This window comes from Alligator sinensis, unplaced genomic scaffold, assembly GCF_000455745.1.
Source record: "Alligator sinensis unplaced genomic scaffold, ASM45574v1 scaffold300_1, whole genome shotgun sequence".
NCBI classification, from domain to species: Eukaryota; Metazoa; Chordata; order Crocodylia; family Alligatoridae; genus Alligator; species Alligator sinensis.
Window position 1 is genome coordinate 126,994 of NW_005842240.1, and position 12,319 is coordinate 139,312.

At 43.2% G+C, this 12,319-nt stretch overlaps 1 protein-coding gene across 4 annotated transcripts in view; it reads right to left on the reverse strand.

Annotated features, from left to right (window-relative positions):
• Positions 1-12,319, reverse strand: part of LOC102386351 (WD repeat and coiled-coil-containing protein) — a 15,773-nt gene continuing 3,454 nt past the window's right edge. For 3 of the 4 annotated variants that reach the window (XM_025208608.1, XM_025208607.1, XM_006027387.3), the window contains exons 2-4: positions 11,203-12,319; positions 8,468-8,585; positions 1-1,374 (exon numbers count right to left, since the gene is read on the reverse strand). The exon at positions 11,203-12,319 is cut by the window's right edge and continues 789 nt beyond it. In XM_025208608.1, coding sequence (XP_025064393.1) covers positions 1,103-1,374; positions 8,468-8,585; positions 11,203-12,319 — 1,507 coding nt within the window. In that variant the 3' untranslated portion in view covers positions 1-1,102. The remainder of the gene's footprint in view (positions 1,375-8,467; positions 8,586-11,202) is intronic. The other variant, XM_025208609.1, reaches the window with a different exon arrangement.

Below are 12,319 nucleotides of genomic sequence, written 5' to 3' on the forward strand. Positions count from 1 at the left end.
TGCAGCCACAAATTTGGGGCATTTATAGTGAGATAAAAGGTAGGGACATCTGTTTGCTTCACTTTTGTGCCACCCTAAAATTTTTTAATGTGGCATAAAGGCAAGGAAAGGTGATGTCTTTTTCCACCCTTAGGCTCTGGAAGTTCAGGAAGATACAGCTGTATTACACAAGGGGTAAAGAATGACAAAAAGAACCACTTAACAGCTACATTTTCAAATTTTGCTGAAAAGTGGCTGGGAAAAAAGTTCTAAAATGTGCTACATTTCAAGGGATGAATAAAGAGCCAAGAACAACCTCCTCACAATACCTATTCCTTTTAAATGAATTGAAAAAAAATCACTTCAATGTGCTTAGTAGGCATCTGCTAGTACCTGTGCCATCAAATTTTTGTTGCCTCCAGCCCAGGAAGCTGAAGCTGGAAGAACGTGCAAAAGGAAAATAGTAAATGTTTGGCACAGGGTGGCTACATCTGGATCTACTGCACCTGTATTCCAGAAGCAACGCAAATGCATTGGTGCTAGTACAGATTCAAGAACTAGCATGAAAAGGGTTTGGGTTTTCATGAGATGGTAACTACCCAAGCCTTGTTCATGCTTACGCCATTGTTAACATTACTAAACAAGCAGCTCAATATTTTCCAGTGGACAGAAGACTTGACTTCACTGGGAATTTCTGTAAAGACAGCTGGACTTGACAAACATGGGGGGGGGTATTTCTAGTAAAGAAAAATGCAGAAGTATTTTTGTTATACAAATGTTGCTGTAATCTAGATCCAAGATGGTAAGGAAGCCCATCCTCTGAAGCTTGCAGAAAGCCTGATTGATACAAAGTCCTAGCACTGATACAAAGCGCTGCTCCACAGCTTTGATCAAGGACCATGTTTAAACATGCTGTTGAGTAAAAAAGTTGTAAGAGGACCAAATAAATTAATTACAAGATTTACAAAGCAATGAATCCAGCAAAACTGTAAAAGATCTAGTTGCAAAGAAATCTTATGAGATGCATCCGTTATGCAGTGGTATATAAAGGCTGTCTTACGCGAGTGATTTTAAAAATGTTCCGTTAACACCAGCTAGGCATTAAAAAAAAAAAGCATTGAAATTACATTTTAGTGTTGGACTGATTTGAAGAGCTGCTGCTATCCAGAGTTTTAGAAGAATGTTCTCTGAGGATTTCCAAAGAACTGGTGATATCCAGACTCTCAGAAGAAATGGGTCTATATCCTTCCGTAGAACTGATAATATCCAAAGTTTTGGAGGACTGGGCACTGTAGCCTTTTGAACTGGCATCTCTTATGATGACCTGTTGCATGGACGTGAATGTTAATGGAACAAAGCCTTCACTGTCTGATGTGAGAACAATCCAACAGGAACCTGTGAGGAGATTAAAATATCTGTTTATAATACTTTTATCTGCAATTCAATATAATGTATTTACTTGAAGATGACCCCAATTATGAGATGACTCCCAATAATCAGATTCTATATATGGAAAATTTATAAATTTCATATACTTTTCCAGGTAAAGAATTTAATTATTGGCAGTCTGCCTTGAACTTGTCCCCTTCACACTGCTACAGCAGAGAAAATAAATCTGGGGGGTCATGTAGCCCTTTTGGCCATGGCTTCCTCACAACTTAACCCTGCATCCCCTTTTCCCCTCTCCTTACTACTGCCAGACCCTGTTCTCCCTGATCACATGGAGGTGAGGAGCAAATCTGAGAACACGAACCTTGAAATAAACATAGCTGTACTAAGTTGCATATAGTACCCACAGATTTAGTTCATGCAGAACTGAAAGAGTTTCAAAAAAAGTAAAATGCAGCAAGCTTTATCATAATTGCTCCATAACCACACTTTTAAGTAGCACTTTGGCACCTACTTATATCTGGTACAGACAGACATAATATTAGTCCAAAGCCAAAAGGCTCATGGTTTATCACATAGTTCATTGGGCCAGGCTCCAGCAGACTCAACAGCATCTCAAACCATGGTGACTCCACAGCCCAACAGTGCTCAGTGTACTCCAGATACCCATCACAAAGGAGCCATGTGCTACTTACTGCCCGACATTGCCCCCACTCATGACTGGAACCAGGTGTTCTTGTCATGAGTCCTGCGATCCTCCAAAAATGTATATGCAGATGAGGCAGAGGGTAACTTGGTCTAGCTTCACCTCATGGAGGGCGGAGCCACACTAATCATATGCGACAGACAGAGGGGGCAACAAAGGGATTCTGGATGAACTGTTTGGGGCCCTGTTCGCCAGGCATATGAAACTGGTGAAGAAACAGGAATCCTTGGAAATGGGGAAAAAAAAAGGCACAGCTGAGCTGTAGCAGTCAAAATGTATGCAGTGCAGCAGCTCAACATGAGTTGAAAAAGAAAGGTGGAGCTCAGGGGGAATGCAATCAATGGGCACTAGCATATATCTTATTCAGATGGCCTGCACTAACCTATCCTTGTGGCACGTTCCCATCAGCCTCTCAGCCTTTTGGCTAAGATCATACATTTTTGCAACCAAGGTGTCAGGGCTCACTCTGGCCCTCCCAGTGCTGGCCTGATATTGTAGTATCTCTAGGCCTGATGCCAGTTCCCTCCTCGGGGAGCAACTGCCCATTTCTTTTTAAGAGACACTGTTGCTGGTAGGTATTGTAAGGCTTTGGGGACCTCTTCGTGGGTACCCTGCCTCCCAGCAACGTCAGGGTGAAACCCTATTCTGGTGGCACTATTCTGGTGCCACCTACAATGTCTGGGCGCCTGCCTCTTTCTCGCCTGCCACGTCTTCGGTGTTATTAGTTGGTGAGGCAGTTCCCTGTTGGGGGCTGAGGGGGGGGGTCTCGACCCTGGGGTTGTCTTCGCGGGGCTCTAAACATTCCCTTTACCTCACCCTTACCACACCTTTGGCCTGGGTTGATGCTGCTCCCTGCAGATCTTCCCCATACTGCCCGCTTTGCAAGGGCTGGGTCTTCTGGGCTGTGAATCTTCAGGGGGTCACCCCTGGTTTTCAGGCTGGCTTTCCCCTCTTCATGAAAAATAAACTTGCCCCCGCTGGGGTCATCCACCACTCTACTGAAAATGCTGGCACCTGCCGGTGGAGATCCCGAGCTTGCCTTTCTCTCTCTTCCGGGGCTCCTTTCTCTCCGTCTCCTAGGGGACTTGTTCATCTTCTCCCCTCTAACAGGCAGGGGTACTGGGACCACCCTGGTGCCCCATCCCTACCAGTTCCTCCAGTGTCCCCACCCTGGAGTGTGGCTGACCTGGGATCCCGTCGCCCTGGTCCCTCTTGCCGGAATCACTCCTCTTCCCTTTCCTGGGGCTTGTGGTTCCCCATGCTTTGCAACCCCCGGAGCTGTCCAAGGATGATTGCGGACTTGAGGGTTTGCCCTCAGTCCCGGTTCTGGGGCTCCTAGTCAGAGCCTTGCTATTCCCCAGCAGCGTCCCACCTGATTGCTGCCTTCCAGTGGGGCTCCTTCGCTCCTGCCGACCCCTGAGCCTGCCTTCTGCCTTGCTGGTCTCCTGGTGGATGGCTGGCTCCTCCTCTGGGAAGCTGGGGCTAGAGCTGGAGCCTCCCAGCTCCTGAGTCAGCACCTCCCAGCTGGTGTCCCGCCTCTCTCTCTCTCTGGTTCTTCCCCAGCTGTTTCTCCGGATGCCTTCTGAACAGCCCGCGCTGCTTGGCAGCCACGCCCCCGGCTCTCCCCAATGCGCAGGCTCAGGCAGCTCCGAAACTGCCAAGCCTGCGCCAGTGTCGGTGTCTGTGCTCTGGTCTCCTCCCCGCTGCCGCCTGTCTCGGCTCCTACAGCGAATGCCGTGGTGCTCTGGTTAGGGGTCTGGGCCACACTGTGGAGGCTCCTGTCTCCCCTCTCATGCATGTTACTATCAGCATGTTTGCTCGATGTGGGATGCAGGCCACATATTTTATAGTCATGCTCAGCGTTGACTGCAGTTAATCAACTTCAAAGTTGGTTTCCATTACAGAGCACATGCTGCTTTTAGAAGCAGTTCAAAAGATAGGCAATGTATTTAATGCAGTTTCCTTGTATGTGAATGTAAGACAAAGAAGGGCTCTCTCCTGCCCTGCCATGCTGAATGGGAGAAAAAAGCTTCGTCTTAAAAAACCCCCCAGAGAAATATGCTACTGAGTGCAAGTCAGCCAACAGGTTTGAAAATGCCAGTTCTTTCAGACTAGTTTCCTACCAGAAGACCCAACTACAACACACATCGGCACACCTTTAGCAGCTGGAGGAAAATTATGAATAACAAGATTTAGAGGTATAACCATCAGACAGGCATTTTTTTTTTTTGTCTGATGGACAGCAAGGTGGTCCCCCTCTGTAATTTCCATAGTTGAACCTGTCTCCTTTCTTGAAGATTGGGGATGCCATGATCACGACAAAGTCATCTGCAATTTCTTTATCATTCCAGATCCTTAAGATGAGGACATGGAGCTGTGATGTGAGCTCTTCTACCCCCTACTGGAAGATTTCTGTAGGGATTCTATTTGTTCCAGATACCTTGTTGTTTTTCATCTGCTTGATGGCTGATCCATCTCCTTCCACTTGCTGAAGAGCTCCTTGTGGAATCTCAGCGTAGTGTTTAGGGCATCAAGAGGCACAACTGACACGGTCTTCCCAACTCGTGAGCTGCAAAAGAAATGCTGGTAACAACATAAACCTCTCTACATGGCCTTCTTTGACCTCATGAAAGCCTATGACTATGTCAACCAAGAAGCGCTGCAGAGGATCCTTCTGAGGTACAGATACCCACCAAAATTTGTTACCATTCTTTGCCTGCTCCATGATGGTATGCAAGTGGTGGTTCAGTAACAGATCTATCACAGAGCCCTTTGAGATTAAGATGGGAGTTAAGCAAGGCTGCATCATCACTCCAACACTCTTCTCGATATTCCTTACCATGATGCTACATCTGACCACCAACAAGCTTCCAGTAGGAGTGGAGCTAAACTTCTGAATGGATGGTAAACTGTTTAATCTCAGCTAACTGAGCCAAAACCAATGCTACCATGACCTCAATCATCAAATTCTAGTACACTGATCATGTTGTAGTGTGTGCTCACTCAGAAGCAGACCTTCAAGCATTTGTTGACATCTTTACAGCAAGGTGTACAAGAAAATGGGACTGATGCTTAGAATTCAGAAGACCAAGGTCCTCCAACAACAAGCTCTTAATAAGCAGTCCCCAACTCCGGTAATTTAGATTTATGGTGAAACTTTGGAGAGCACTGAGTGATTCCCATATCTCAGAAGCCATCTCTTGCAGAAGCTTGACATCAATGAAGAAATCCAACATTGCCTCAAATGTGCAAGTGTAGCCTTCAGACACCTGAGGAAACGGGTGTTCAAAGATCACGACATCAGATCTGAAACCAAGCTCATGGTTTATCAAGCAGTCGTAATCCCTACTCTCCTGTACGGAGCTCAGAATCAGACAATGCACAGGAGATACCGCTGGAGAAGTACCAGTGTTGCCTGCAGAAGATCCTTTGAATCCAGTAGAAAGACAGATGTGCCGACATTAGCGTCCTCTCTCAAGTAAACATAATAAGCACTGAGGTGATGATCATCCAACAGCAACTTCGCTAGGCCGGCCAGGTCATCCAGATGTCCGACTCAAGACTCCAGAAGCAAGTTTTATTCTCCCAGGTCAGTCAATGCGTATGTTCAAAAGGACGGAGGAGAAAGTGCTTCAAGAACATCCTCAAGGCCAACTTGAAAAAAATGCAACATCAACATCAACTTGTGGGAAACTATTGCCCAGGACCGCCCCAAATGAAGGAAGAGTCTGCTACATGGACCTCAGCACTTTGAAACCTTACAACAACAACAGGCGATGGAAAAGCAGGAGCGTCAGAAACTGTGTTGCAGACCAAACCAAGGAAGCAGAGCCACCCACTCTATACAGAAACGCATGCTTGAGTTGCAACAGAACCTATCGATTCAGATTGGCGTTGTCAGCTATATTTGGACCCACAGATAAGGCAATCAAGAAAGATAAACATCCTCAACTCCAAGTGATTGCTGTTGATGCTCAAGATTAAATATTTATAGATCAACACTTGAATGTTACAGACATTTGTGCATTCAGCACTAAACAGATTTAAATAACAGATCTATTATAGTAACATTTGAAGTAGTACGGTAAGTACAACCTAATTGACAGCTTGGCATAAAAATCCCCACCACCACAGTTTCAGAGATAGCTGCACTTGGGTTTTTCCCTGAATACTACCCACTCAAGTGTCAGGATTCATGCCTTCAGCTGTTCTGAATAATCCTGCAGTTCTTTCACTCTTAGCTAGGACTTAGAGCACAGTACCGTGTGCATCAACTATACTTATCCAGTTGATCCAACTGTGTGGGACACCTGCAGTTGTCCCCTTCCAGTCTCAATCATGTAAAGGATAATAAAACCACTTCCTTTAAGATAAATAACTAAATAATAAAAATCAAACTTTGTTTCAGTAAGAATAAAAGCATTGAGAGGGAAAAAAAAGTTTGTAAAACAACAATCTATATGCATGTCTCTCTTACCTAAGGGCTTATCCCACCCCATGACAGGTGGAAAACATGCCTGACCTCTTCAGATATCCCAGAAGCTGTCTGGGTCTGTCTGGTTCCCACAAACAAATCTCCCTAACTCTCTCAGCACCTTTTGCATTCCTGGGCTTTTGCCAAAACTAGTTTTGCACATTTGTTTGGGAGGAAGTGAAAAAAATAAAAAAATCACAGTTAACCATTTGAGCAGTGTCCTTTACTAATCCTCATGTATTTACCAAAAAATGGCGTACCTTGAGTGATTTTTTTCCTTTGCCACTGGTGTTAACATACACACTGCTATTAAACTAAATCAGTATCTCTTCATAAGATATATATTCTAGTATGCAGGGCAATATAATTTTAAAGTAATTTTAAAAGCAGTAGTATAATTTAAATATGACTGAAGACTGGCCTACATGATCCATTTTTCTTGGTGACCACTAACTCAATAAAAATATTCTTGTGGTACTTTTAAGTATTAAGATAGAACTATGCAAAATGAATTTGAGAGGAGAAACTCTACATCTCTGGGCCTATTATTATCTCACGTAATATTCCTACTAGTATTATACTAAATACATGCTTTCACATAGTAAAAATGTTATCAAAGTGTACACTCTTGCTACCTCCTCTTAATAAATAGATATTTATACATGTTAACTCAATACTTTTGTAGGTACAAACAACAAAGAGTTCAGTAAAGAACGCTTCTCAGCTGCTTCGTTTACTTTTTTATGTAATAACATGTTGCAAGTAATGTCACAAGGCAGTTGTATTGCAAAAGCACAAGAATGTTTAATCTTTTAAACCCACATGGGACCCATTTTATTTGAACCCAATTTGAAGGGTGGTATTTTAAGTGTTAGTACCACAAAATAGCCCCAGTTATAACATTACTAGCAAATTGCCCAGCATGAATAACGGGGGTGGGTGAGGATGGAGCACCACTACCCAGCACCCAGTGGTGCCGTCGCTCTGCCTCTGGCACTGTGTGGCCCCCCCCGGTCCAGTGTCTGACCCCATGCACCCCCTCAGCCCCCCATGTTGGGGGGGACAGGACACGGCCACTGGAGTGGTGCAGGGGGGACATGGCCACTGGAACCCCACCTTCCCGCCCCCCACTCTCCCCTCTTTTCCTGTTGCCTCCCCCTTCCTGCCAGCTGTTATTGGGGTGGGCAGGGGAGGAACGGCAACCCCCTTGCTCCCTGCCTGTAATGCTCTAGGCTCTCTCAGCCAATTGGCACGCATCCTCTCAGCGGTGCATGCAGTGTTGGCCCAGAGTGTTACGGACAGACAGACAGTCAGACTGACTAAGGCTTTTATTATATCAGAATGACCCATGCTAAAAAAGAAAAGTGTGTTTTACATTTTTGCCAAAAGTAAGATTTTAATTAGGATGCAGGGTATGTGAGAGGTAAATGAGTGATAGAAAAAATAAAATAAAGGCGGCTCGATTTCTCCAGCTTTTGCTGTACACAAACGATGCAAAGCTACCTTTGCTGTACTAGTAAAAAGTGACTGATTAACTGAGAGCAGATGAAATCCACAGGTTAGAATACCAAAACTCAGTTCTGCAAAATTACTAATTCAGACAACTATACTTACCCGTTACAATTCTCTGGATAAGAAAGCTAAAATTCTTAGCTAAAATGATATCAAAGGAATATGCCTGTTAGATAAACAAGGGAGCCTGAATGCAGCATAGCCTTGGATAGGATATCTGAGTTCTAGGTTAAAAGGAACTAATTCTAAAAAACAAGTTAAATTGAAAAGGTTTTTTTTTTTTTTTAATTAATACGTTGCCATTGTTTGCTCCTTGACTTTTTTCCAGACCAGATTACGCATCTTGCTACTGCAAACTGAGAATGTCACATCTTTTAACTTTATTGCATTGGATGACTGGGACTTACCATGTTGCATTTCAACAAGGGAAAGGCTGAAAATCTGCTGGACTATGCTTAGACGGAGTTTACCATCACAGAGAATAATAGCCCGCTTTTCATCTGCGCCACTTCTAGAAGGCTGCTTCTGCAAATTTAAGAAACTGTTAAATCTAGCAAGGCCTGTTTCAGTCAGAGACTTTTAAATATGGCAAACCACAGTCACACGCCTTTGTTAAAAAGAGTACCTTTTGAAAACAGCAAACGCTATGTTGGTTTGTCAGTTGATTTGCAAGGAGTACATTTTTAAATCTTTAAATATAATCTAGATCAGGGGTGTCCAATTTAAAAATAGCTGGGGGCCACACACCCCACAGGCTGTACTAGGGCAAGGCCCTGAGGCCATGAGGAACCCAACCCAGTTGCACTGAGTTGCTGCACAGCCCTGGACTCACTCCACTCCCCATGCTGCACCGTGGCAGTCAGAGGAGAGGTGGAGTCCAGAACAATAAGGGGAGCCGTGACTGAGTAAAAGCCAGGGGCTCCAACATTACCTCTCACAGACTAAATGCTGCCTGTGTGCTGCCAACCAGACAGTCCTGGTGAAGACTACCTTCAATAATCACTGCCTTGAAGATTTAAAATCCAAATAGTCTTACAGATCCTGTCCCCTATACATGGAGCCAAACAGTGTCCAATCTACCCAAAAATAAATCAGTACCAAGTCTATGTAGCTGAGTGAATAATTCTCTTCTACATGAATAACCAGTGAACTGGAAGAATTCCCTGAGAACCCTGAATAATGTCTCTGGTCAAGGCAAACACCAGGAGGGAAGACCTATACAAAATAAAATGGGTTGCTTATGTTTCATGGAGGAGGGCAGTGTACAGAGAGCTTATCTTTTCAGCTCAGCAACTACTGATGCCCCAAAGCCATTTTGCTGCATCTGTGTGCACTTGTGGGGATTCATATTTGGCTTTCCTCAACAATCCTCATCACACAGCTTGTTATCTGGGCAGTACAGATTCAAACGCTAGCAATTGACTCTGAATATGGTACTGTCTATATCTGAAGCGTTTCCATATTCGACACACATACTTTGTCATCCTTGCATCGAGGGACTGCCAATGATGATGATATATAGTTTGCAGACAAAAAGCTATATTATTGTTGGGCTTTCAAACTGAACTTGGGACCTGACAGTCACACTGAGCATTTTTCTTGCCCCAAATGATCTTCAGCAAAAAAAATAAATAAATAAAATTTGTAGGCTGAATTATTTACACTTGTGCAACCTCCTTCCAACTTAATGAGGCATTTTGTTGACCAGAGACAAGGACCCCACTCATTTCTTCAGCAACTACACAATGCTAAGAAAAGAAAAAATACAGTGAAAAACATTTCCTACTCAAAGCAGCAAACTTTGCTTCTAAATAAACAGAAGCAACAGATCTGATGAAAAAAATCAGCATTTTATACTTGCTTTCAGCAGAGCACCAAACATTAAATTCAGATTAAGTTAAATATTTACAATGTGGAACAACTGAGACAAGAAAGGGATCAGACCCCGACACATAAGGGAGCGGCCACTACCAAAACAAGGAAGAATTATTCCTAAGAACGGCAAAGGTGTTTATAGACAAAGGATGTTAACTGAAAGGTAAATGCACTTTTTTTTTTTTGTTTTAACATAACTGAGAACTGAAACCATCTTCTGAAAGGAAACAAATAATATAGCTAGTGGACTTTGAGCCATAGCTTGATAATCAGATACTTGAAATTGTGTGGACAAGAAAGTTAGGAACAACTCCCTCCACCCAGTAAAAGAGATCAAAAAGGCACTCAGCAGAAGGATTTCTAGTGGAGCACTATTACTGATTGTATTGTTTCTATTCAAAGTCTTAATTCAAACTGGGCAAGATATCAGATAAAACAGGTCTCAGATCCGAAATTGTTTAAATTCTTAGAAAATGAGCGCAGGGACTAGAGGCTGAAAGCTGCATCCACAGATGGTTTACCGGCCGAGAATTTGTAAACCAGTTCAGTGCCTTTCTCCCGAGAGAGCACCAGCCTCTTACAATTACTTCATCCTAAGACCCTGATCCTGCATGTGTGGGCCCACACACTGAAGTAAGAGACCACACGTCATAACGGCACCCTGCACAGATCCAACTGCTATCTTCTCCCAGGCTCAGATCCTGCCAGGGGGAGGTGGCAGATATTCAAAAATATGGCTCTTACATGATTTACCTTCTTTTATGCCTGCAGAAAAATAGAACTATATGTGGACTTTACTGGTAGTAAACTATATCATTAGCCTTTAAAAACAGATCTCTGCCTGTGCCACCAGTGAAAATACAACATGGATGAAAACATCAAGGTAACATTTTTTAAGTGGCAACATTTCTCCTTTAGAATCCCAAGAACTGTTTGAAATCTTTCCCTCTCTTCATTTCATGTCAGAGAAATAAATAAATAAAATGCGACAGACAACTTTGGTAGAACCACAGACAGAGACTGGTACACAAATCAAGCGAAGCATTTCGACAGACCTTAAAGGCCCAACCCTTATTATTTTAGGGATTAGAAATGAGGGCTCCGACTGAACCTAATGGGATTATACTTGTGTAAAGCTAAACTGGTGAGCGACTGGGGCCTCTCCCTAACCTGACATGAACTCTTGCAGAGTTGTACATTTTAGATATCCACAATCTTAAAAAACATATCCAGAACAGGTTTTATACTAAGCTTCCAACAAAGTTACCTGATAAATGATGTTAACAAAAGCTGGCTCCTGAGAAGACGGATACACTGGAAGACATTTCTTCCCAGATTTTAGCAGCTCTGTTACCTCCAAAAGGTGGTTCTGTAATTCTGTAAAGCTGCCACATAATCCTTCTATGTTTTTAGATAAGTAACTTACTTCCTTTTCACTTAGCAAGAAATTATTTTTAGAGGAATTTGAAATTTCGGGAACTCCATCCACATATATTTTTGGAGATACCGGTCTACTGGAAAATGCAGTAGGTGTCCCACGCAGGGCCGAGGGTTGATTATTTGGCTCAACGACCAAAGTTTCCACAGTGGTGGGAAAATCCACAGAAATCATCTTTTCTCTGAGCTCACTCACACTTGACAACAGGCTTTTCTCGTAAACAGGGCTCTTAATTTCTTCAATAAGTTTTTTTCTGCTATTAGGAGACTGAATAATACCCCGACCTGGTATCAGGAGTCCATTACTCAGAGGGTGGATTTCTGCTGGGAGATTTTCCAGTGGCCCTCTTTTCACAGGTGTATTTAAAAAGGCATTAGAATTGGGGCTATTACTAGCAGCAGCAGATGCTGAAGAAGCATTTTCAAAGATTATTTCTTTGATCATCAGACGGATGCTGTACTTGTCTGACCTTGAAGATGGAAGAAATGCAGGATCTGTGAATTTCTGCTTTCCAACCAAGATAAGTAATAACTTATAGGTTAAGAAACATAAACCCTTTGGCTTTTCACTTTTCTCAAGCTGAATCTGTTGAATATTGGGTAAATTAGATGAAGTCAATGAATAGACTAAAATAATATTACAAGTATTGGAGGCTACTGATACAGTCTGAGTTTTAGGGTCAAAAGCCATTATGTCAGGGACCAGAACGCCTGGGATGCTGACCTTCTTGGTAGTGGTAACCCTTCTTTCAAAAGTCACCAGGATGAGGTGTGAAGAATCTTGGCCACTTCCTGTTAGATAGTCCTTGGGCCTCAGGTGAATAAAAGGACTTGAATCAGGTCTTTGTCTGCTGGAAAGGATATGAGTTAGATCTACAGGAACAGATGAAGGAGAAGGTACCGAAGTACCTGGCACAGATTTCTCTGGATCTAACATTTTTTTCCCT